We start from the raw sequence: 26,327 nt of genomic DNA, 5'->3' as shown, positions 1-26,327 counted from the left end.
AGTGATAGCAGTCTTGGCAGAGCCTCTCCCAAACCTTAGCTTTGGTTGCTTCTCAGACAAATAGAAGAGCACGTAGGGTGTAAAGCCAGACTTTCAAATATGTTCTGCTTACATGATATATTTTAAATATTAAATAACAGACACTTTCAGGAAACCTTTACATCTAACAGAACTGCACCGGTAGAGAAAAAGCTCTGCTGTTCTCTAACCTGGGGTCTCTTTGATGATTAGAAATCATAGGAAAATGTACCATAGTTACCTGTAGTAGGAAAGGACTACGTCAGCATTTTAAGTTTAGTAGTTCTGTGTTGTACTTAGAAGTTTTGCATTTGAAGGAAATCGAAAAGCCACCTTAAATATTCACGTACACATGAATGTGGTTTTGTAAACATGAAGGATCCGCATGAAATTAGATGGCATGGTTTGATGCGACCCTTGAATCCTTTTTTTTCCCTATTTCTAAGCCTTCTGACACCAACTATCTAAAAATCTAAATTGAAAAGTAGGAAGTTTAGGAGCTCACAACTGGAAATGTGGTTTGAGCTTCAATCAGTGCTCAGCTTCAATCACCTGCTCAGTTCAGGTTTTGTGTAAGAGAGAATTCAGTCCTTTTATATTGAGCAAGAGAAACAGAATTAGCCCTTTCTAAAGGCTTTAAGCCCCCAAGTCTTTTACATTGAAAATGTTCATGGAAGTCAATGGGCATTTTCAGTTCCAGAGGAGTGCAGGGTTAAGTCTAGAATCTACCTGTTACCAACTAGATAACATAATAATGAATGTATGCAATCTTACATTGCATCCACTTAATTCCCCAGTTTTAACACCTTACTACGTGCAGTGCTTGCAGCTCTGAATAATGTTCTTATTTGGTTAGATTTATATACACTGTAAAAGGGGCAGTAACACAGCTGTGCAGCTATCAGCCACAGAGCACAGCACAAATTGTAGGAATTCACAGTGTGGGCTCTATTTCTTTAAAATTCACAGTGTGGGCTCTATTTCTTTAAAATACTATGAATAATTCTACAAAACACTGCAGGATCCAGCTCTCTGAACCTCAAAGATTTCTGACTCCTTTTGGAAGCGCGATTGGTCTACCTGTGTCAGTGAGGGTCAGGGTGTTTGAGCAGAACAGGAGCTACAGACGTGTTGAATCTCACACTTTACATCACAATCTTAGTGGGTAATGGGCATGTTCTTGTCTCCTGTGCCCCAGCTAGGACACAGGTACTGTACTTTGTGGTTTGCACATTTTAAGAAACTGAATACCTTCTGAAGGTGGCAAACTGCTCCAAAGCAGTGGCACAGCCTGAAACAGCTGCACAAAATCCCGGGAGGCCTTTGCTTTATGTGAGGCACTACAAGGAAGTTGTTTTGTCATACCAGCTCCCTCAGCACATCCATAAACTTTGCAAAGTAAGTTATTTCTCTCTTTGTTCTTTTTACTGTTCACCTACCAAATGCTTGCATTTTATTTGATATTGCGGGTAAATGCTATTACTCTGAATAACTGCTGTTGTGTGCAATACAAAGCTGACAGAGAAAATGTTTCGATGTAGTTTTAGTTCACTACTGTTCTGCGTTTATTAAATAAAAGCGGCAGGCCCTGGGCCGGGCCGCGGCGGCAGCGCGGCCGTGAGGGGCGGGCCGGGCTCTGAGGGGAGCGCGGGCAGGGCGCCGTGAGGGGCGGGCCCGGCCGTGCCGGCGGCCATGGCGGAGGGCGTGCAGGTACCGCCGGGACGGGAGCGGTTTGTGGTAAATTGTCCGTGCTGAGCTGCACCAAGGGCCGCAAGGATGGTGAGGGGTCTGGAGCATCTCGCTTGTGACGAGACACTGCGGCAGCTGGGCTCGTTTAGTCTGGAGGAGATTGAGAGGGGTTTTATCAATATATTTAAATGTCTCAAAGGGTAGGAGGATGCGCCAGTCTCTTTTCAGTAGTGCCCGGTGACAGGAGGAGCAATGGCCATAAACCACAACAGAGAAATTTCCACCTTAATATGAGGAAGAAGTTCTTCATATGGTGGGTGGCAGAGCCCTGGAACGGGCTGCCCAAGGAGGTTGTGGAGTCTCCATCTCTGGAGAGAGGCGTTTGGAGACATTGCAAACCCATCTGGCCGCGTTCCTTTGTCACTTGCTCTGGGTGACTCTATCTCGGCTGGGGGATGGACTGTATTACCTCCACAGGTCCCTGCCAGTCCTTACGATTCTGTGATTTTGTGTAGAAAAGGGTGTGGTGTTAAAAAAGGTCTGTGTGTCCGTAAATACGCATATGTACATGTAAAAACACACCTGTCGTCAATGTCAGTTCCCATTGTCAGTTCCCAATGTCACTGTCGTCACCCAGTCAGTTCAATGGAGAGACAGTGCCTGCCCCGGCAGCTCCTCCAGCAGAGACTCTGGAGCCTGGGCTAGCACAGCCCACCCAGGTCTGTCCCTCACCCGGAGCTGCTGCTGGTGTGTGCCTCCTCCATCTCTGACCTCCCACTGCCTCGCCAGGTTTCACTCGGTTATGGACCCTCCTTTATAAATATATGGTTATTTCTTGGTATGTTGGCTTTGTGTGGCTTCTGTCGTAGGGAGCTACAGGAGTGGTTTCTGTGAGAAGCTGCTGGAATCTTTGCCATGTCCACTAGAGCCAATGCCAGCCAGCTCCAGGACCCACCCATGGCTGGTCAAGGGTGACCTCACCAGAGACAGAGATCTGGGATAACAGATTTAGGAGGGGGAGGAAGGAAGCCATACAGCAGCAGCTGGAAGAGCGGGATGAGAATATAGGAGAGTTAGAGTCCTGTAAACACCAAGGCCAGCAGGGAAGGAGAGGCAGGAGGTGCTCCAGGTGCCAGAGCATATTGCCCTGCAGCCCATGGTGACACAGCTGTGCCCCTGGGGCCCATGGAGGTCATGGTGGGGGAGACACCCATGTTGAAGCAGTTCATAGAAGACTCCCTGGTGGGGGGCACCCCATGCTGGAGCAGGGTTAGAGTGTGAGGAGTCTTCCCCATGAGGAGGCAGCAGGATCAGATGCAACACGTGATGAAATGACTGACAGCACTCTACGCCATCCCCCTGTACTCCTGGGGGGAGGTGGTAGAGAAAATTGGGAGTGAAGTTGAGCCTGGGAAGAGAGGAGGAGTGTTTTGAAATGTAGCTTTTATTTTGCATTGTTCTACCCTGATTTCATTGGTAACGAATTATTTTTCTGCCCAAAGCGAGACCCTTTTGCTCATGATAGTAATTGGTCAGTGACCTTTCCCTGTCCTCACTTTTTCCCACATGCCTTTTGTTATGTGTCCTCTCCACTGTTCAGCTGAGGAAGGGGCTGACAGAGAGGCTGTGGTCAGCTCCTGGGCATCCAGCCTAGGTCAAACCACCATAGTGGGCTTTTTTTGTGGTGGTAGGAGTCTTCTAATTTTTGGTTGTTGAGGAAAAGGCTTGTGGTTTCCTTTTAAAGAGCACTGGGGCAGTAGAAGCAAGCTTACACTTTCCTTCCAGCAATATCACAGTTATATTTCTCACCTTTCATTGCTTTAGGTAGCTGAAGTGCTCTGGAGGATTTTACCAATCCACAGTGTTTGCATTAATATTGGCTTTATTTGCTTGTCTTTGGCCTCCTCCCTGTTTTTTTCCTGCTTCCTTTTTTGACTTGGTTGACAGAGGTGTGGTTTCTGACAGGCAACTCATTTCATGCTGCTTGTCAAGAGGTATAAGAGTAAAATTCGTTCCTCCCAAGAATGTGTGAGGTATTGCATCAACTCAGAATTTCTCCCTCAAGCCTGTCTATGTAGTTGTAGCTACTATAAGATAATTTTCTTCTGCCTGAACTGCTTTGTTGTCTCCGCTGGCCAAGAAGTTGCTGTGACTGTTGTGGGAGTGATGAAGCGCCTTCAGCCAGTGTCATGGTTGTGTCTTTGTCAGTACAAAAGCTCACCATTTAGGTTTCCTTAAATAAATAAACCGTCTTCCAAGTGAAATGTGTTGCTAAGTATTCTAAATGCTTTATGAAAAATATATGCCTCTTTCACAGAGCTCCGTTAGCGCTCTCTGTAAATATTTTGGCAGTTGGAGCAGCGTAACACTGGGGTAATGCAGTCAGATCACAGTAAAAGGACACAGGGTGTGCTCTATGGGACATGACAGGCTGTCAGAAATATATTGTACATCTGGTTGAAATGTACCATTGAAATTTTTGTAGATTTTACTTCATGGCTTTACAAAAAGAATCTTTAGAGGAATTCAGTGAACTTTTTTTTCCACATGTTTTCTGTTCCTCATGTATTGAAGTTTGTTTGATACACAGCAGCTTACCTTTGTGATATTTCTGTCTATCCTTTATGATTTATTTTTATTGGAAACCATGTGGAATTGTGTGTTTTTATGAATTACATTCTGTAGTCTCTAGTTTTGGCTGAAGGTAGCTTAGCATGGTCCATATATAGGGTGTAGGAAACACTATTCTGGTACTGTTTCCTTATATAATTTCTTACATTTTGAGACAATTCCTTTTTATTTAAATGGAATATTTTTATAATCGTTACAGCTTGTAATGACTTTCAGCAGAAGGTCTGTTAGAAAATCTGAATACTGATCTTATCAAGTCTTGCTGCTGCTTTATTTTTAACCACATTTTCTCATAAGTGGTCTGCAGCTGTGAAAACATCAGGATAATTTATAGTCATCGTACGTTTGGTCAACCATAAATCATGATATATGGACTGTGACATTTTTGAAACATATTTTGTTATTAAAAGGACACCATCATGTTTATAGTGTTCCTTGAAAGCTTTCTTTGCCTTTAGGTTTTGCGTTTTGCATTTGACACATCTGCATATTTCCCTTTTGAAGGTAGTTGAAATGAGTGCTGTTATTTTTATTTCCTCATTTGTTTGATGACAAAAGAAATGTTTATGATTAAAAATAGCAACTATTGATCTTAACTTCCCATTGTGGGAGAGGACAAGTGGAGCCTTTTAAAAACAAACAGGAACAGTGAATGTGTTTCTGTTTCTGCCTTAACTATTTGTGTAGAAAGCTTCAGGATTTTCTGCTGCTACTGAAGCATTTGACAGCTTGATAACAAAATGTGTATAATAATACAAATAACAGCCTGTGTTGCTGGTGTAGTTTGGTTGGGTTTTTTTCATTCCCATTTTGATTAAAGTTGTAACTGATCTACAGCACTCTTCAGGGTACATCTGCTCTGCTGTCAGCCCAGGCAGAGCAGCTGAGGTCGCTTTTCGTGAGCTACTGGAAAGTTGAGTCCAGTCTGATTTCCCTGGTAGGGTGAGGACAGCAGGATCTTGGGTTCCTTATGCTTTGAGTATTTGCTACACTTGGTGAGATTTGCTGTTCCCTGTGTGTATGTTTTTGGAAGCCATGAATTTGCAAAGCATAGTGGTGTATTGTCAAACAAATGCAAATGCTGTCTTCAACCACTGCAGAAGGCTCATCCCAAAGGGCAAGCTTATTTTTCTTGAGGAATGCTGGTGCTCATTTCAATTGCTGTGTTTTGGGGTTTGGCCACTCTGCAAAGGCCCTCACCAAAACTGCAGGTAGTGGGGCATTTTTCCTAGCCAGGGGTGACTCAGTACAGGTTTGAGGCTTTGAGAGTTCTTTCCCACCTGTAAGCACAGAGGATTTTTGCAATTTGCTGTTTAACTTTATCAGGCTGCTGCTGCTATTTCCTGCTTCATGGTAGTGAAGAGAGACTGAGAGATTCTGAAAGATCTTACTTTTTTGTTTTAGAATGTCTGGTTTGGTATTTTCATTTGATGCTCTTAACAAGGGATGCCCACAGCATTTGCAGTAATGTATTGAACAGCCAGAAACATATTATGCATTCAGAACAGCTAAAAATCCATCAAAGGAAAATAAAGCTGTAACAAATAATTCTCTACTAGCAGCCTGTATTTAAACAGGCAGGCTACTGCTGGGAGTGGGCATTGGTAGGATGGGTTTCAGGAGTTTTGTTCCTGACACATGAAGACAGCATTACTAGAATTAACTCACCTTGGATTACCTCAGTCAGTACTGCAGTTAATACTAAAATGAACAGTAAATTCTTTGAAACCAGTGAATGCATATAAAAATAATCTCCTGGTACTTTTAGCAGTGGTTAAAGAGACAAAAGTAATCAATCAAAATAATTGTAAGCTTTTAGTTAGGTGTGTGTGTAGGTTCAGCCCAAACAGCAACTGTCTATAAACACAGGATTGTTTAAATTATTTATGGACCTTCAATACTTTCTTAAATTACAGAAATATTGCTGATTTTAAAAAAATTTAAATCATGTGCTTTCTGTCCCATAGTTCCTCATCTGTCATTTGTGACACTATCTCTTATCTGATACCTTTGCTTGTTATGGTGGACAGTGGTGCCCAAACCCCATCTTATCGTGAGCATTACCAAAACCAGTAATACAATGGTGGGAATGTTGCTGCTGGGAATGTTGTTCCAGCCTCAAGGTGATGAAATGGATCTTGGGAAGCATTCACCTTGCCCTGTAAACTGTTGTGGTTTGATGTGCAGATTAGGGAGCCTTATCTGCAACACTCAGTTAGTTACAGCAGCTGCCTATCTCTTCAGTTTAAACTGCAGCTTGTAAAATATTAGTGTTTTGCCTTACTAACAGTTATGTCCAGTAAGATGTTGACTGACTGACCAGTCATATGTAATTTATATAGTGGTGGTCACTGTAAATACTAAAGTATTCTATGTATTGAACATCCTAAGAGAAAGCGAGGGAGGAACATTAATTCAGTTTCCAAAACATTAATATCAGTTAATCATTTAATTCAGCCCCCACAGCTTCTAAAGAATCTCATGTTCAACAGGTTTCTAACACCACTGTAGGAAAGCATTTATATTTTTTCTTCTTACTGAAATATGTCTTTCAATAATTGTATATTAGCAGGTAGTGCTATCGTTTTTTCCCCGCAGCTTCAATTATGGCAGCATTACTGACTGTAGGAGCATTTTTTAATGCTGTTTAAATTACTGCTAATAAAAGCAAACTAACATCATGCTTTTAACTATGTGAAGGAAGCCTTCGTTTATTTCATTTCTGTTCTTATGAGATAGTGTATCTGAGATTCACTTGTTTACAGTTGGGAACAATAATTTTTCTTATTGAAGTATATGTGAATGAACTCAAGTACTTAATTAGAGAGGAGAAAATAGTCTGTCCACTGAATGAATGTTCTTTGTTGCTCTCAGTCTTGTTTTGTCCCTCCTGTCTGTGGCGGCTCTTCAGCTAGTCCCAGGATTTCAGTACATCTTGTAGCTCGGCAGCAGCAGGGGGAGTAGTGTAGCTTTAGTTGGGGCCTCTCCTTGACCGGCGCTGGAGTGAGTTGGTATCAGCTCAGAGCAGTGCTGGTCAGGTTCAAAAATTGGTGTGTGTCAGGAATTCTGCCTTGCTCTCCGTGCTGGAAACAGGATTCTGCAGGCTTTGCCTTGCTGCACTTCTCTAAACCCCAGATCCTGCAGAAGTACAAGTGTACCTGCTGCAAGCAAATTGTGCCAGGGGTTTGTGTGGTCAGGCCAGGCAGACTCCCAGCAGGAAGCTGGGAGGCATTTTGGGACTGGTTCAGCTGCTTGGTCAGAGCTGGGCCAGCACCCAGTGCCCAGCAGGGCTTTGTCCAGTTTGCTCTTGAAAGCCTGTGAGGATGGAGATTCCTCTGCCTCTCTGGGTTATCTATTCTAATGCTTAAGTATTTTCATACTGAAATATGTTTCCTTATGCTGCCTCATTGTGGATCCCCTTCAACTGGAGCATGGTCCCATGACCCACTGTCCCTTTTTCCCCTGCAGTGCACCTCTCTGAAGGGGCTGCTTCATCTCACACCTCGCTTTGTCATCTACGTATTCTATTGTGAAACAGTTTTAGGGGATTTTTTCTACTGTTTTTTGCATTTCATAGATTTCTTACTGAATTTTTTTTTTGTCAATGACAACACAAAATATCATCAAGTATTCCTGTTTTTTCAAAGACCATTGCATTGTTAGTTCATGCTCAGTTTGTTCTTCCCTAAAATGTGTCCATCCTTCCTAGAAACAGTAGTGTCAGATCCTTATTATTCTGTTGCAGCAACCATCTTGGCCTTTTGTTTGGCTAGGGGAAGGAGATAGTGTAGACAGTAAATTTGAAAATGCAATCAAGTACATGGTGGAGAGCAAATAACATAGTAATTTTCATGTATTCTCATAGTATGTTTAGGAGAAAGTTAATTTTAAAATTTAATTATTGTGCAACACAGTATCATGTTGGTCAAATTTAGATTCATGGATTCTTTTGCACCTTTAAAGCTCTGTTGTTTTTACTTGCAAGTTAATTTAATCTTGTGCAGCACATAATATGTCAGTGTGTTCCCATATGAATTTATGACAAAAATACTATATTCCATGTATCTGCCCAGCTTTTCTTTAGTAAGAATGTGTTAAGGTATTGTGTTACTGCTGTATAATTACAGCTGTCTTGCATTTTTGACATTTGTTGAATTAATCCCTTGCATACCTCCTCAATATAAAAATGTTATTTAGATAAGTTACTGACATAATAAAATAAACATTTTTTAAATTACATTCCTATGTACATGTATGCAGGATGAAGTCCGTGATCAGGATGAAGTCCGCGATCAGGATGAAGTCCGCGATCAGGGTGATTTAGGTGGAGCAAAGATTATCAATAGGACATTTCTTTCTCTTTCCCAAGTAACTGCCTTGTCAGAAGAAGATCTGGAAGGAGTTGAAAAGTAAGTAGCAGTGACAGCAATGCTGGAACCTGTATAATAATGAAATAAAAATTGCAGACTGTTAGATTTCTTTTGTAATGGTTATGTCATTAGTCTTTAATTGTTCAGTTAAATCATTGATATTTAATGTTATTCATGAAAGATGGCAGAAACACTTTTGATCTCAGATCCAGCCTGGTTTACTGGTTTTCCTATATCTTTTAATTTTGCTTAGGCTCCTTTTTTTCCACTTGAATTTCACCTTGTTGTGGTTTCTGAATTTACAATAGCTTTAAATACACTGTAAACAAAACACAAAATAAGAACAGGGTGATACTGAGCTTTTTTTTGGTAAGTCTCACTGGGTAACCCTTTTTGCTAAAACATTCAAGATTCTGTACTGTAACATGAGTTACCAAAAAATCATAAAGGTCTTGAAAGTTCAGCAGGGAATGGGAAGCTTAGGAAGGCATTAGTAGGTCGCCATTATGGTGCTCTGGGGAAATAGGAGGCAGCCAAAGACTTCTGATGTCAGGCTGCCTTTGTCTTTCCTGTACCAACACTCCCTTGTTATTAGTGTTTAATAGCAGCTAAATTTAGGAGGCCAGGAGTTTGACCTGAGACTCCAGATTTATATTTGAATGATGGGACTTTTCAGAAGTGCAAGAATTATTTAGGAGCATTTGTGTCTGCTAGTAGGTTCTTAGGGAATTGAAAGCCAAAGGGCTGGGCTGCTGGTCTAGTTTGGGAAGGAAAAGGTGGGGGGTGTATAAAATCCAGCTTTGTTCCTCTGAATAGGTAACCATTTAATAGAGATTAAAATACTCCTGAAACATATTCTGTTCTTCCTATGTGTCACTATTCTAGGGAGAAAAGGTTTTTCTGGGATATTAAAAAAAACTGGAAAGAAAATTTGCCACCATCAAATAATAATAGAAAAAATTCTTTCCTTTCCTGTTTTCTCTTGCACAATAGGCCTCTTTAAATTTAGAGGAGACTGAAGTGTACAACTCATGGAGACTAAAATGTGCTTAATGTGCACAATTCTTTATGCAACTTTCTCATCAAGATTAAAAAGAAGAGCACTGAAAGATCATATGTTCTTTTAGTATCAGCTGATCACATATGTATTTATATATACATGCTGTACAAGGGGAATGTAAAGTATATACTGCATCTGACAGGAAAGAGCATAGTTACAGGGTATTTTATGCACACTAAGCAGTTTAACAGCAGCATTAAAATTTTGTTTACCACAGTGCATTGTGTCTATTTACAAGAGCAGTTTGAAGGCCATAGCTAGGGTTAGAAAATCAGAATAGGTCTGACTGTTTTGACTAGGGAGTTTTGTACTGCTGTCCATCTTGGTAAGACTTGCACCCTATGAAGAAGGAAAAAGCAGGGAGGGTAACTGTGGAATCTAACTGCCCCATCATTTCACAAGCATGTACAGATACTGTTGTCAGTGACATGCCTTACAGAATATTGGAAAGATGAGCACTGGCATTGTTAGCAGAATCAGAGAAAATCTAAATCCCTGAGAAGCTCTGATTATGAACACACAGAGTTGGCAGAAGCTTCAGAGAGAGAGGATATGGACTGTTTCAAACCTTGGAAAGTTCAGCTGGCCATGTTCCACTTCTATTCCAGGACACAAGTTAAGTGTTTTTAACCGACTTGCATGTGTGCAGCCGTACAAATTTGTCATGCAGAACAAAGGAATACATGTTTTAAACAAAACTGATTGGATTATATGCTTTACTCTGTTAGCTATTGAGGCTTTAATTAAAGAAAGAAACTCATCTCTTTTGACAGCATATCTGTACTGTGTCAGGTAAAGCCCTGAAACTCTAATGGCTGCAATCAGTAGGTCTGGGATTAATGTCCTTCTTAGGAAGGAATGAGAAGGCAGCAGGGCTTGGGAAGACCTTGCTTTTTCACACAGGAGTAGAAACTCTGATCGCTGGCACCTGTGTCCTCAGCTGTAGTTAAGGAGCCAAGGATTGCTTTAATGTAAAACTTAACTACCTAAGACATGGCCAAAGTTACACTGGAAGAATTGAAACCAAGTCCTAGCCCCAGTCCCCTCTCTTCATGTGGAAAAAAGCACACAGTTATTATAAAAGATGTAACTAATTCTGTGTTTGGATAGAGTAGACATAAATGTGTCAGCAACAGTATGGCCTCCTACAAGGGAGTGTATTTTTTCATAAATTTTGCAAGTTAAAGTGAGTGGAAAAATTTTCATGGTGTGCCAGTAAAATGGGATAAGGCTCTTTTTAAATGTTTTGACCATTATGGAAGTGCAATTTAAGCTTCTAAATATTTTAGCTACTTTCAGTAATTATGTATTATATTATTTGCATTAATTTTCAAATGTAATTTTTCATCAGAGGCCACATGAAAAATAATCTTGAAATGTAAACAAGACCTTATTACTACTGTAAAACTATCTAAATCAGAGTGAAAGCATGATAGTGGAAGGTGGAGACTAATTGTGTCATTTCATCCCACAAACCAATTCCTGATGAAACACTTTTTTTCCTCTGGAATTTTCAATGTATTTCTCTTTGGTTTTGTAAAGTTCTAATTTTTGTTCTTTTGTCAGTCATATCTTAACACTTCAATAGTTTTTGGTGAAACCTGCAGGTGATTGTTTACTTTTTGATATGTCCTCTGATCATAAATGCAATCTAGGAATTGATGTAGCTAAATTCAAGAAATTATGCACATATGCATATATTAATAATATAGCAACTAAACAAATGTTATGGATATAATTGCATGCAGGCCAGGTAAGACTTTGGAATCTGTAATTTATTTTTTTAATTTCATTGTTTGCTCTGCAACTTTTTTAGGAAGATGGCAGAATTTCTGAATCTTACACAACTAAAGACATCTTTGAAAGAAACTATTTTATTCGATTATTATACTGCAGGATTTTGGTGGGCTAAGGAAATGAACTTCAGTCTTATCCAGATCTCAGGATTCATGGGTCTATTAAATTTCGCCTTGGAGAACCTCAGCAGTAAGTATAATTAAGAATTGTAAAATAAATATCTGAAGTGGAAGGCAAGAATGTTTCCCAGTCATTTTAATAAAGTGATATTTAATTACATGTAATTGTGAAATTATTTACTTTCCTCTTGAATGTTGCTATGTTAGACCTTGTGCCTAAAAATAATTCTTACTGGCAGATCTCAAGTCTTTTGTGTTGAATATTCCTTACTCTTTGTTTGTACAATATATTGTACAAATGGCTCAAGTCCTGAAGAGACCTTTTCTTTGCTATGGTAAAATAAATAATAATTACAGTAGAGTGAGGAGCTCCTAAATTCCAATTCCAGCTTTCTCAGTGACTGACTCAGTGTAGCCTTGGGCACATTTCTCTGCTGTTTGAGATATTCAGTACATCCTGTAGCATTACAGCAGGTGAATTACATTTTTTTATCCTCAGAGGTCAACTCTCAGCTTCCTGTATGGCAAATGCTGCACTTCTGGCACAGAATCTATGTTAACTAAGGACTGGTGAGGGAAGTAAACTGGCATTGCTGCTGAAAATGAAAAATGACAATGAAAGGACCGTAGCTCCTGTGGCTATGAGGAAATTTGCCACAAAGCATGAAGCTTGGTCTAGTGGGAATGAAATAGCCAGAAAAAAATGGTAGCACTGTCCTCTAAAACCTTCTTTGTTACAGATTCTAATGCTTGTTTAACATTCACTTTGAAGGTGATTATGTTGAGAAAAGTCCATCCCAGAGGAAGACTGAAAGGACTCAGCAGTTTCATTCAAAAGAGAAGGCAAATATTTTAAAATCAAACTCATAACAGTTGTTATACTTGTTCACTGTAATTTAGTTCAAGGGCCTTTCTGACTTGGAATTTTGACAGAATATGTACGTGCTTTTTGATCATTGGAATTCCAGTTGTCCTTCCTGTCGCCAATGAGGAAGTATCTTAACATATGCTAACTATATTACTATAACAATGGAGCAGAATGGAAGTCAGAAATCAGCTTTATGAGACCATGTAATGCATGTGTACACAACAGGCTGGTGGCACAACCACTTATTAAAACTGACTGACGTTTTTCAGGAATGTCGTCTTAATTATATTAAGCTTTGCCAAACTTCTAACTCTTTAAGCTTAAGAAATTTTCCAAGGCCTTGTCTGCTTTTGGTGAATTTCTGTATATAAAATTGCAAGTGAACCAATTCAGTGAGCTTGCAGACAGGGGCTGTGGGCAAAAAAACCCAAAAAACTATTTTGTGTCTTTTTCTTTTTTTTTAAACAGGGTAAATGCCCCGGTGCTTTGAAGTAAAGATAAAGATTTGGCAAGCAAATGTTGTGAATTTACTTTTTGCTCTCCTGTGAAAATCCATTAAGATTTGGCTAAGATATACATGGTTTTTAGAGAAAGAAAATGTAGTTTTTGAATACTTGCAGAAAACTTCTTATATTTGCTTCACAGCCCAGGGCTGAGATTAATTTTCTTGTAATTAGCAAACATTTTAACTAAAAGCAAAATTCTAATGTCTTCTATATTGATGACTCTTTCTTTTCCTTTCCCTGCACTGGACCCAGTCAGCCTGGAGAATTAAACTGACTTGGGCATAATAGCAAGAGTAGCATTGAGCAGGAAGAATGGATTTAGAGAAAGAGGGTAGTGAAATGCGTTTAAGGCAGGTAAAGCAGCAAGGAAAACCAGAGGCCTTGCTTGATGGGGAGTCAGAATGAGTTACATGATTTGATTCTCTTCTATCCATTGAGGGTAAAGTACTCCTTACCTCACACAAGTGCTGCATGAGTCTTCCTGAGACCGGTGGTTGGGACTAAAAATCAGGTGTGCAGAGGAAAGAAAATTTGGATGAGTTGGCAACAGACTCAGGGCCTGGGTGATCCTGTTATGTGCCTTCACTTCCCTACAAAGGGTGATATTTCTGGTTCTGTTGCTTTTCCTCATTCCCTATGGCTTCTGTTTCTTTTGTGTTCTCTGTGTTTCTTTCTTGTCCCTTCCCATATGGTTATTTATATTGTTCTGCCTCTCTTACTGAAAAGTGAGGTAGAATTTTCAAGCCTTTGATTACTGTACCACTAAAGGGCAAAACTATAAAAGAAAAGAAGTCTTCTAAGTATTTTAATTTATTTTCTGTACAAAAAACCCAAGGAGTGTATCAGTAGAGACATAAAACAATGAGGAAAATAAATCTATTTTGCCACTGGTGGATATTTCCCCATTTTTTCTGTAGATTTTTTTAGACATAAAAGAAAAAAAAAATGTATTTGAAGCTTTTTTTTTAACTTCCCATGGTACTAGTGATGGCAGACACTGTGTGCAAATCGTAAAGATGAATCCTTTCTTTTTATGGGTTCAGCAAGCACTGATACATTTCAGATTGTCCTCTTTGTAAGGACAGTTATGAAACAGAATTTAAATTCCAATTCCAACCTGTTGTGGCATTTGGTTTTGATTTCCAGGGTAAACTGTAAAGTAATTATCTGGTTTGGAAGAATGCAAAAATGTCTCCAAGTTTGATGATACATGCAGGGTCTTATGCATATTCATGTTTAATCTATTATGACTGTAAGCACTTTAAAATACTCTTCGCCCTTTTAAATATCTGTTCCTGTAATGGCTTATGTTGCAAGGGGCATGGTCAGAAGAATAATCTTTTACAATTCATAAGAAGTAGGCTATTTTAAAGAAAAACATACTCTGCCTCTCAAATTTGCATATTATTCTGCCTGTGGTTCTCTCAACACAGGTAAGAGCTGTAGTGTCTTGAACACCCATTATTACAATCCTTCCATTGCGAAGGCAGAGTGGTGGCTTTGTAGTGGAGTTTTAATGGACATTTGAGTGATGAGAATAATGGCAATAGAAGCATTTGACTGCTGTTGGCTTTTAAGTGGTAGGTCATAACTAAAACTTCAAGAAGTCTTATAATTAAAATGGACCAAAAACCCCCATCCCACCTTGTCATGGTTATACATGGTTTTGTTCTTTGGGATTACTTTACAGTCAGACGTATGACCTTGGGAGACAACGTTAAAGAACTTGAAAGAGCAGTGACTGGAATAAGAGAAACTGAGTCAGAAGAAGGAGGTGACCTGAATTTATTCAGCATTGACCAAGGCAAAGCAATCATTGATTTCTTGTTTTCCAGGTATTTATTTCTACAGAATCTGTTTTTATTTCATTAATCTAATATAGTGAGAAAATGACTGATAAAATAACAGCAACAATAAGAACAACAACATCAACAATTTTAAAATTATTATTATATTTACACTACTTCTACTGCTAGTATTTTGCTCTTATTTTACTGGATACCTTCCTACTGTGCCAACATACTGCAAACACCAAACTTTAAATCATGAAAAAGAAGAGACAATATGCAAGGAATAGTAAAGATCTGGCCTCAGATGTCAAAGTCCAAAAAATAAATTTGGACTGGAAGTTTATAAAAATATAAGATTATGCTGAAAATATTCCTTTAGGCTTTTGTTTGATGTGATAAAAGAAAACAGTGATGCATGGGCAATAATCTTGTTTTGCTTTTAAAAGCTACTTTTAGATTCCATCTGAATAAAATTGTAGATCTTATTTATCTTATTTAGATCTTATCTTGACTCTGTTACTCTAAGTATTTGTATAGCCTTGACAGTTATTGTGGACTGAAGTGATTGAAAGTTTTGTACTTACAGAATTGAGGTTCTGATCATATAGAAGTCATAAAAATGTTGCATTTCAAAATCAGCAAAAGTCTGGTATGTACGTGAAAAGGTTTTGTGGCAGGTCTCAGCTTTTAAACAGAGACACAGAAAGAGATGCAAACAGCTGTACATTCGTTATTTATTTGAGAAAAATACTGAGTCTGATAGCAACAGTAATGCCCCTGTATGAAGTTCTGACTGTATAGCCATGTGTAAACCCCATTTCCACTGGACTGCTGTGGTTCAGGCAGTGGCTGCACTGGCATACCCCTGTTTGCAGTACATGATGGACAGAATGGTTCTCAAGCTGCTCAACCATCCATCAGTGTCAGGGGCAAGGAGATGGAAAATGAATAAGTTACTCCTGTAGTATGTGCTCATCCACTGTACTGCAGCTGTAGCCCTTCAGCCCATTTTCTGACCCAAATGGAGGTGGAGGGATTTGTGGCAGACGGGCATAAAAATTGAGTAAGATCATGGCTGATCCATATGTAGATTTGCTGGGTATTTTCTGACTTTTCTGTAGGAAAACTCTAACACAGCAAAGTGGGAGTTTTTAGAGAGTTTTCCTGAATGCAGAAAAGTATTTTCTCTTGAGGAAAGGCAAAATACTAGGGTATCTATTAGCCTTCTATTTTAGAGTACTTGGATTTAAAGGGGGATTTAAACCCATTGCAGGCAATTTCTCTTACGATCAGGCTATAAAATATATCTCTTTCTCCTACTCTCTGATTTTTTTTCTTTTGTTTCTTTCTCATGGAAAATATAAAACACTTAAGATTCTTCCCATAAGAAATGGGAACATCTCTTTAAATCTCAAATTTCTGTAGTCAAGGCAAAATAATGTCCTGCCAAGTACTAGCCCTAAACTAAAAGGAAACTTGGCATTTAAGATGTCTCAACTCCTTTTACTTCTGCCTTCCTGTCTGTCTTTTGTGTATTTATATGGAACAAATGTTCTTTCCAAATAGCACATCTATAACTCTTGTGTAAATTATCCGTTGAGAGATATCTTGTCCATGAAGTAATTCCTTCACAGTCGGAAGAATTTCATCCAAGAGATTAGGTGCTCCATCCTACTTTGAACCAAAGTATTAGCTCGGCAGGAATACAATCAAGCTGCAAAACTTTTGCAGCAGAATGGTATTTTGGCCACCAGATATGGGTTGTATGTCCAAACTGCTTCATTTATTACAAATGGGTGCTGTGGCAATGTCATGGATGTACACACATACACTGAAATGTATCATATGTGTCCTGTTTATGCAATCCATTATTTCAGTCCCTGGAATATTTTTTTTATAAATAAGGATGTAATTGGCACACTTAAATGGATGTATTTTAAACTTTATTAACTCAGAAATAGTTTGAGTTTTATTACAATTCAAATTAATGTATTAGTTCAATACATTTTTTTCTTGTTTAATTTTAAATGATGAGCCTGTAGCTTTTTTTCAACTCAAGACAGTATGACATGTTGTAGTTCAGATCACATTTTTACAGATGAGCTGTAAACCCACGGGATTTATAATGGAAACAGGGACAAATGCTTAACCACATTGGCACAAACTGTGCAGCAGCTATAATGACACCTTCAGGTTTGGTGGAAGGTGACAGTTATCATTTTTTTATCTTGTCTCCTTGGGCAAACACACATCAACATAGCTCCTGACATTTTCTTTTCAGGAAGCAGTGGAGCTGGGGAAATATGTCATTGTTAATCACCTTCAGATTCTCATATGACATCATAAGAGGGCCTATTATTAACAATATTCCTTACGCAAGTAAAATTATTTCTGGGTAATTGCTAGAAAGACTGGTATAGAATTTTTAAATTGTTCACAGCAAATCGAAACAAAAAGGGGCATTTTGTATAATGCCTGATAGGAGAAAGAAAATGACACTGTTTTTTCTAAATAAATACTGATGTCTGATTTATGTAATTTGATTTCAAGACCATTAAATGGAGAAATTTTTTCCTTCATACAGGATTAGGGGTGCCAGGTTGAATAGAGATATTTTTAAAAATAAAGACATAAAATTCAGAAATGCCAGAAATAATTACTTATACATTTGGGTATATATTTTAAATTATATGTACCTGTAACATAGTCCATGAAGAATATCATAACACATTTGGAGGGGAGGGGAAAGAAAAGACCTGACTTTTACGTGCTGCAAATCTGGCTTATTTCAAAAACACTAGGATAAGAGAACAAATTTGAAATACTAATTTCGGCCAATCCAATTGGAAGGATATATGTCTTATTTCCTGTGTGTCTATGATGTTCATAAAATATTTTTTGTCTTTTTTCAAATAATCCCTGTTAGAATTTTACCAAATTACAGGTGTGTATTACAGGGACACATATTTACATAAATCAGTGTGAGTCATTTCCAGGTTAAGTCCTGAACTCTCTTTAAACATAATTTCTGTGTTTCCACTGAAACATGTCAGGAATTCTTTGGTGAAGTGCTGCAATAAAAATGTACTTAAACGAAATTGCAAATACTGTAAGAACTTAATTAATTGCCTGTGTGCTTTGGGTTTGGGGGAAGGCAGTTTCTAGCTGATGGCAGCCAGACTTCTTCCGTGGGCCTTGGCAGTATCAAGCCAAAGGTATTGCTGACCCAGCTGATGGGTCTCCCAAGAAATGAACCTGGGTTCTGTCCCTAGGCAGAAAGCACAGGAACCAGTTACAGATGTTCCCTGCAAATATCGCTGTACCTTTCACAGATACAGCAGGCAGGACAGCAATAAATTCTTGGAATCATTCTTCAGCCTGGACTTGGTATGAAATCACAGAGCAACGTTTTAAATCTTGTCAAAATGATGTGACAGAAGCCAGGAGTTCTGTATCATGATTGTAAGAGAAGAACTAATTGCAACAGACTATGACAAACAAAACTTTTGGTTAAACAAATGCTGTATCATTGATCATTAGAAAAGGAAACAAAATTATTTGAAACATGTGAAATGGAAAGCCATACATACATGTTAAAGGAAGATAAATATTTTAGTCCATTGACAAAGTCTATTTAAAGTTCCTTTTGTTGTACTACACAAAACTGCTGTGTGTTAATCTAGTTTTTTAGTTTTTCTTTGAGGAAATACTATGCTGATTTTGCAAAGTGACCTTGAGAGAATAAATACTTCTATTCTTTATTGTTTTGGTGTTCCAAGATCAAACTTTCTCCCTGTACTGGCAGCCCATCCCAGAATCTGAAAGCTGATTTGGCTTTGTTTCCTTCTTGTCTGCTATTGCTGATAATAAAGGCATAAGTATCCTGGTGATAAGTGTTTCAGGAATTACTTTTTTCAGAGAAGAACTTTGTCTTCTCGGAGTTCAATTTCATAAGGGCTAAGTGGATGTATTTTTAAGTATCACACTGCATTTTCTACAGCCATCTGATAATAAATCCTGCAAACTAAATATGCTGCTTGTTGTTTCTGAAGTTAAACAACTGTTTCTTTTTAAAATTTGGACTGTTACTATGCTGGAGGGAACCTCTTAGCTTAAGAAAACTTGTAATATTGTTACCTTTCCAAAAACTTGCAGCTGTGATAGTCTATGTTATGTTGTTTTTCAGCTTATTTCAATACTATAAAGCATATGAATACCTCTTCCACGTTCATAGAGAAGATCCTGTGCTAAGTAATGAGGTGAGTCATTTATATAGATGGAACTCATTATGCAGAGTTCCTTAATAAGTGCGCCATGGCATATGTTTTATATTGCTCAGAGCAACTTCATGTCAACATCCCTGCATTACTAACGTAAAACGGCTGATTAAAGAGCGCAAGTTAAGATGTTTTGATCCTCATATTCAAAATTAATTTGGGATCTCAAAAAAGTGTAAATGCATTGCTTGGTTAAGTCATTAGTTGTGTTAAATCAGGAACACTTTTGTGTAGGTATTTGTAAGTTGATGCATGTAATTTGAATTAGCAACGTGAGTCTGACTCTGCTTTAAAGTCAGCAATCAAAATCAGAAAATGCTGTGTGCCATGCTAGTCTGACCACAACCCTAATAGACATGTATGCATGTGCATGTACAGAGTTCTGTACATGCTTCTGTAGCCACCAAGAGTTAATTATACTGACTATAAAGAAACAAGCTAGAAACTGAGCATTTTGAAATAATTCAGTTAACAGTAGTGAGTTGGCATCACAATGAGCTTTGTGATGTGTTCTAACTTACATGTGACAAACTACATAAGAAAATGTGTTGATGCAAAACATGGCCTTTAATAAAATGGACAGGTTCAATTAATCAAATGAACCTTCCTTTAGCTTTTTGAGGATATTTGTTATTATACATTAAAAAATATTTCCACTTTAAATTTGTATTAGGAACCAACTGATGGCCCAGAGGGGCACAGTAGTGTATTATTTTCGGTGGTACTTATATTTTAGCTTATCAGTACACTATGAAGTTAAAATTAGCGCACTGGAAAAATTCCTTTACACTTTCAGCTGGTATTTTGACTCTGGTGATGTGGGATAATTGCTTTCTGTGTTGCTTTTAAGTAGCCATATTATAAAATAACTTTTCTTGACATGGATACAAATATTTGGAAATTATTCTTGTCATTTGCAAGGTGGGTTAAAATTCCAACTGTGATAAAATTGGTGACAAAACTGTCAATACAAAGGTGGAGCAGAACTTTACTATTTTAGGGTGGGGGTTCTGTGTTAGGTAATCAGATCAATGGGTGGTTAGCACTTCTTAATTGGTAAAATCGATTTTAATGGGGCTTTGATTAAGTAATTCTTGTGTAAACTTGAATCATGAATCTTAGAAGGTTTCAGACTAGCTTAAAGGAAATGTATTTGTGTTTTCTGAAGTCTCCTTTCTGGGTGGGTGAGATCATCATGCGCTGTCCCAGCTGCAGGACAGGGGTTGCCCTGGGCAGACTCTGGGGGAGCACCACTTCTGCTGAGGGTACCAGCACCTCTGGGCAGTGGTAGGAGTGGATTTCAGGGAATGACTTCAGTGGTGATCCATCCAAGCAACAAGTGCTCTCTGCAGCTACAACTCTCACAAAACCCTGCATGACAATCTTTAACTGTAACTCCTTTATGGCCTTTTCTTACCTATGGTGCCACTTCACTTCAATCCATCTGTTTTGTATTCTGAGCTACATGGCAGAGAGCTTTTAATTTGTCCAACTACACTCGCAACACCCAAGAAAATCAATACTTATATTCTGTTAGAGTTCATTTTGATAGGGTGATGCATTGTTCTTCAATAAGTAAAAGTTTAAGGTATTGAAGCTGCACATACAAATTTATGGCATTATTTGCACTTGCTTTATGTGTTAAAATGTGAGGATAGGTGAACTCAGCATAGACCTCAAGTTCTTTTGCTGTAACTTTGTTTTATTTAGTAATTCTTATGCATAAAAGAGATCATTACTTCTATTTTGCAGTCTCTTAGATGAACAGTTTTTTGGGCTGCCATGGTTTGGTGTGTGTGGCTGTGGCAGGGACACACCTGGGGTCACTTGCTGTGCAGTGCATCTGCTCAAGGAATGGGAGATAACTAGGAAATCCTTGTGCTGAAAGTAGATAGTAAATTTGTGCTGAAAGTTTGGCTGCTGTCCTGTTGTGTAGACCAGTGTCTTACTAAAAAAAAAAAAAATGCTCTTGCAGGCACACCACAGCCCAAAGCTGGATCTGATCCTGACTCTAAGCTGAGTGCAACTAATGTCTAAGAAGTTTTCCTTTAGCTCCAGCAATAAAAGCCTGTTCTTTTGGAACAGGACACTCTAAATTGTAATGGCCAGATTTGCCCAAATAACAAGAACCACAGTGTTCCAAGAGCTTAATTACAGCATTATCTCCTTTTGCAAATGAACACTTTGAGACGAGTCAGTGAAATGACTTGCTTCAACAGAATTGATTTGCTTCCACTGAAATGGCTTTAGCTCAGTGAGTATGTGCACCGAAAAAATTACCTACAGAATAAAAGCCCAGCACCCTCAGGAGAAGATCTGCTTCTTTAAAAGAGATACAGCAACAACAAATAAAAGCTGTACTCAGTGTTGTAATGCATATCCTTTTAGGGAAACCACAGTGTGTGTTTTCCAGAGAAATCTTATAGCGATGCGTTGTAAAGTCATTGGAATTTTTTTTCTCTAGCACAGGCAATTATACAGTGTTCTCAATCAAGTTTCCTTTTTGATCTTTCACTGCAGTTATTTTCAAATGACCCTGTCATTTCCTGTGTAGAATAAAATCAGACAAGAAAAGGGAAATGACTCAAAACTCAGATTATGCATACAATATCTGTGGTCGTGCCACTTAACAAAATGTAAGTTATTTAAATGTAGCACATAATTAGTGGAGCTTCACAGTCTGATTAATATTCTGCATTTGATGCAGCTAGCATAATAAAGCCACCTCTGTAAAACACAGACAGTGTTCAAGTCTTAAAAAAAGGTAACAAATGCCAGGCTAATTTAAATATATATATATATTTTGCATGGGCTAAAGCCTTTAAACCTCAAACTGCCTAAGGTGATCATATTGCCTAGGAAAAAAAAGGTTAAAACAGAAAGACATGAATGCTTGGTTAGATGATAAAACACACATCACACTTCTAACCTACTTTGACAGTATTTAAAATTTAAAACTTGCCTTTCTAGCTATCAAATCCCTTACTTCTCCTTCATTCCAGATCTACAAAGACCTATATATTATGTATGCATGAATACCTGTTAGAAAACATGACGGTACAAGGAATTGCTGAGAAGTATTAAGATTGCCAAGTAAATTCATTGCTTTTTTTTCCTGTTACTATTATGAGCAGTTCCCCCCATTTAGAATGATTACAGAAGAAGCTGTGCTTTAGCTGTTCTGTGGCTGTGATCCAAAATAAAATGCAAGCAGTGCTACCATACCAGAATTCTTCAGGAATATTGCTGTTAAAGATACTGTTTTTTTCCCTTCTGCCTGTTCTGGACATTTTGCACTCTAGCTGTGATTTAGTACACCTATATTAGCTCGCAATTTCAAGGAAAGCAAAAGGAGTGCAGACTAAATATTGATGTTCAGGGAGTCAATGGAGCAATTCCTATTAACATGTCAGATCTTAGAACAAAGGTTTTAATTGTTAATACATGAATCGTGTAGAAGTTTATTCTTCTCTATTTCTACATTTAGTTAATATATTTTGCTTTGATAGGATGATATATTACACAATATCTTGCAAATTTTTTCTCTCATTTACAAATTGTACCTTATACTGCAGTTGACGGTTTTTGCTGCTCTCTGTTGTGTATTTTTGGATGGTATGAGGCTAAGGTCTTTTGGGATTATGTCTGCTTTGAAACATTTCCTAATAAAAATAATGTGGTTGGTAAATCTAGTTTTATTCCTAGTTGCTTTAGCCAGCCTGATGGAGTAATCTGCTATTTTATGGCCCAGATGACTAGCTAAGTTTGACTTCTTGAAATAGTAGTGTACAATGTAATTTTCTTTAGAGATGTCATAGTGGGTCAGGTTGCAATAAAAATATCAAAGATTAAATTTAATGGCAGTGCAGATTCAGTATTATAGCAGTCACTAGATATCATCCTCTGTACTTGGAGTTCCAAACTAGTTTCCATTAATGCTTTCGTTCTGTGTACTCCCTGCTTTCTGAAGCATTAAGCATTTGGGCTGTGTCTGGTCCTTACCCAGTTATGGGTTGGGGTTTTTTTTAAGTTTGAACAAAATCACTTCTTTATTTGAATTTAAGGAGTTGGATAGGAAGCTTTTTGAAAGCTAATAAAGCTTTTTTTTCTTCTGATGGCCAAAGCCCTAAAATCTGGGACTTGACTTTGATACCTAATCCTCATTAGGTGTTGCATATTTAGATTGATTAGTCAATCATTGTTTAAATGAATTTGCTCCATGACTTCTTGAGAACTGCATTTTAGAGATGTATGAAACCAGAACATTTCCATAAGCATATCAGTTCACACTTCAGAAACTCATTCCCCAGCTAATGGAGTGCTTTTCAAAGCCTAGAGGTTTCAGATATTTTTAGTGCCTAAAAACCAGTGAGTTGATGTTTTGTAGCTTTGTTTTCTAAATATCACCATGGCAAAGACATCAAGAAGAACATAGGACTGGAAGGGATGTCTTCAATTGTCAACTCTCATGCTGCTTTCTCTTAGGGAAACATTCATAATCCTCTTCAGAAACCTGTCAAACTCCAGTTTAAAAAGTTAACTTGTTTTTTGTCTTTGCTCCTTCAGTTCAGAAGTGCCCTGATGCCTGGTTTCTGTTGTTGTTATAAAACCTCAATTTCTGGTCTGGGTGTATTCATGACAAGCTTATGTGCATTTGTCCTTGTGACAATTTGTGCTGGTATTGACCTTTAGCTCTCGTTCCATCCCCAGTGTTTATTTTTCTAGTGCATAAAGAGACAGCAATCTTATTGTCAGCCTTCATTCAGCTAGACTAGAAAAGCCAGCCCTCTCTAATCTTTGCTTTAAAGGTAGACTTTGATACACATGTGCTTACATCCATACCAGCTTCTTGTCATCCTGTTGGCCTTCTTCTATAATTGTTCCACTTTAAATCAGTTTTGTTAGAACATAAGTGACCAAACTGACATAATATTGTTGCTGAGATAAAAGCAAGGCCCTGTAAAATATCAATAGTGCTTTCTTTTCCTCTGCTGGGAATAGCCTACATGATAGGTCCTAGAAACGTTTTATACCTGTATCGTGTGTCTATCTCATTGTACATCTGCTATTCTAGTTCTCCTTTGTTATTGTATTTTCTAGCTGAGGTACTCCCAGTGCACTATAGGCTTTAAAAAAAAAGATGTCCCCACAATGTCACCTCCCAATTTGTCATTGAATACAAGAGTGAATAGACTTCAAGGGCGTTCAGTCCCATCTGTGTGGTATTCCTGCCTACTCATAAATTGATCATGTCTCTCACATTGCTTTTGTCTAGGAAATTATTTATTTAATTTACTATGAAATTAGTCTGGCATCATGTATCTTTGATAAATTGATGTTGTGTTACATTCCATTTCTCTTTAATTGCCATGCTCTTATTTAGTTTTTCCTTCAAAACATGTTCCTCAAGCCTTTGCTGCTATGAAGATCAAAACTACAGCTTCAGGAATAGGTTCATTATTTTCTGATTGTGGATGTTTAAAACTGGTGCTCGGTCTTTTGATGTCTGAGGGGTAATTTTTGATGTCCGTTACAGAAGTGTGCCATACCCAAGTCCAGATTACTGAAGTAAGCAGCTGGAGAGCCAGTGGATTTTTGACAAAATTCACAGATATCCAGCCCTTTGATCTTGAGGCTTGCTATGGCTGTAACCAGAGATCTTGAAGGACTTGTGATTAGTCTGAGTGAAAAGCGGAGTCTGTTGGAATTGTATGCAGTGCTATTTCAAATATCTACTAGAAACAGCCTTTGTTTTCCAAAGATTGTGTTGGTATACTCGTTTGTTAGTAGGGGAGCTACACTGATGCTTAGCAGTTAATTTCCATGTAGGTCACATGCTGATGGTCTTCTAATGAACTTTTAACATTCCTCAGTTTTGGTAGCTGTACTGCTCTGCCCTAAGAGTTGGTGAGAGCTCCAGAGAGCTGGTGGAACTCATAAACCAGTGCTGAGTACTTTTACAAGGCTTTAGAGAATGATTAACAAAGCGTTTTTTAAATTATTTTCTTAGGAAACATCAAATACAAAACAAGCCTGCTTCTTAACTCAGTAACATGCGTGAAGTCACGAAAGAAAAGAATTCAGGCAGGACAAGTGCCAAATAGCTGACATGGGCTGTGCCTTCAGTGTGCTGAGCACCATGGTTCTGACCCAGCCAGCATTTCAACAAGCACCTCTTCTGAACACATTGGGAACTTTAATTTCAATGGACCTATTCACATACACAGGATTAAACTGAGAAGTGACTGGGGTCACATTGCTCAGCACCCTGGAGGATGAAAAACTAAAGATACTAGGGAAAAAAAATTGAGGCTCATGATCACTTTTTAGTTCAGTTGTACAGCTGACAAAGCATCACATTTTTTGACTGTATGATGTTAGAGACAGGGAAAAAAACTTGAATTCTTGGCAGGAAAACATTTCTCGAACTATGCAGGAATTAATATATACACAGATGTGCTCTATGAGTTTTTTATTTATTTATTTAGAAAGTGACTTGATTTCCATATGTATGGAATCGTGTGTGTGTGTGTGTGTGTGTTTGTGTATATGTGTTTGAATGTATGTAAGCATACATAGTTGTGATAAGAGCAGTAATGACTTGTTTATTTGCTGGAATGCAGGTCAGCTAGGAATTGTAGGCTTTGATTGGAAGGATAGTCAGTGCATTAATGACAGCCTGTTTCTGCAATTCATCAGAAAGTTCTGTGACCCAAATGATGAAGTGCTCTATCAGAAGACTACAGCACATTTAAAAATGGTTATCAATCAAGAGGTAAATTTTAATAGAAGACATTGAGATTGGCAGAAATGTATTGACTTGGAGACATTTTTAAGTGGTTAAGCAAAGTAGCTGAGGACAGACTATTAGGATATCAATTTTGTTTTACTTTTCTGGTATTCCAGAATACCTCACTCTGTTGATGCCCTTTGCAAATGCTACTTGTTTAACTTGACCAGCATGAAAAAAAGTACTTAGAGCTGAGCAAAGATTGGTAATTTTGTTTCATAGGAGAATCTGAGAATTTTGCAGTTTGATTTATTTCCAGTTTAAAACAAAAAACACTTACGAGAATTGCTATTCTTACATGTGTGTGTTTAAACTCCCTGACACAAAAGCAGTGCTTTTGAAGATCATTTCAGAGCCCCAGCTCCATCATGGCATAGTTGGCTCTGCTGGAGGAAGACCCACACAACCTAGG

The 26,327-nt window shown here is 38.2% G+C and overlaps 1 protein-coding gene across 2 annotated transcripts in view; it reads left to right on the top strand.

Moving 5' to 3' along the window:
* The first annotated feature begins 1,662 nt into the window (after window positions 1–1,662).
* CABCOCO1 (ciliary associated calcium binding coiled-coil 1) overlaps window positions 1,663–26,327 on the top strand; it is a 50,819-nt gene continuing 26,154 nt past the window's right edge. The window contains exons 1-5 of one of the 2 annotated variants that reach the window (XM_071438625.1): window positions 1,663–1,728; window positions 8,599–8,747; window positions 11,585–11,754; window positions 14,749–14,893; window positions 19,035–19,107. In XM_071438625.1, the coding sequence (XP_071294726.1) occupies window positions 1,711–1,728; window positions 8,599–8,747; window positions 11,585–11,754; window positions 14,749–14,893; window positions 19,035–19,107 (555 nt within the window). In that variant the 5' untranslated portion in view covers window positions 1,663–1,710. Of the gene's footprint in view, window positions 1,798–8,598; window positions 8,748–11,584; window positions 11,755–14,748; window positions 14,894–19,034; window positions 19,108–26,327 lie in introns of both variants that reach the window. The other variant, XM_071438626.1, reaches the window with a different exon arrangement.

Source organism: Agelaius tricolor, unplaced genomic scaffold (genome assembly GCF_023055355.1).
Source record: "Agelaius tricolor isolate 1412-34295 unplaced genomic scaffold, bAgeTri1.0.p SCAF_13, whole genome shotgun sequence".
In the NCBI taxonomy this organism is placed as follows: Eukaryota; Metazoa; Chordata; class Aves; order Passeriformes; family Icteridae; genus Agelaius; species Agelaius tricolor.
This window is presented reverse-complemented; position numbering and strand designations above follow the sequence as displayed.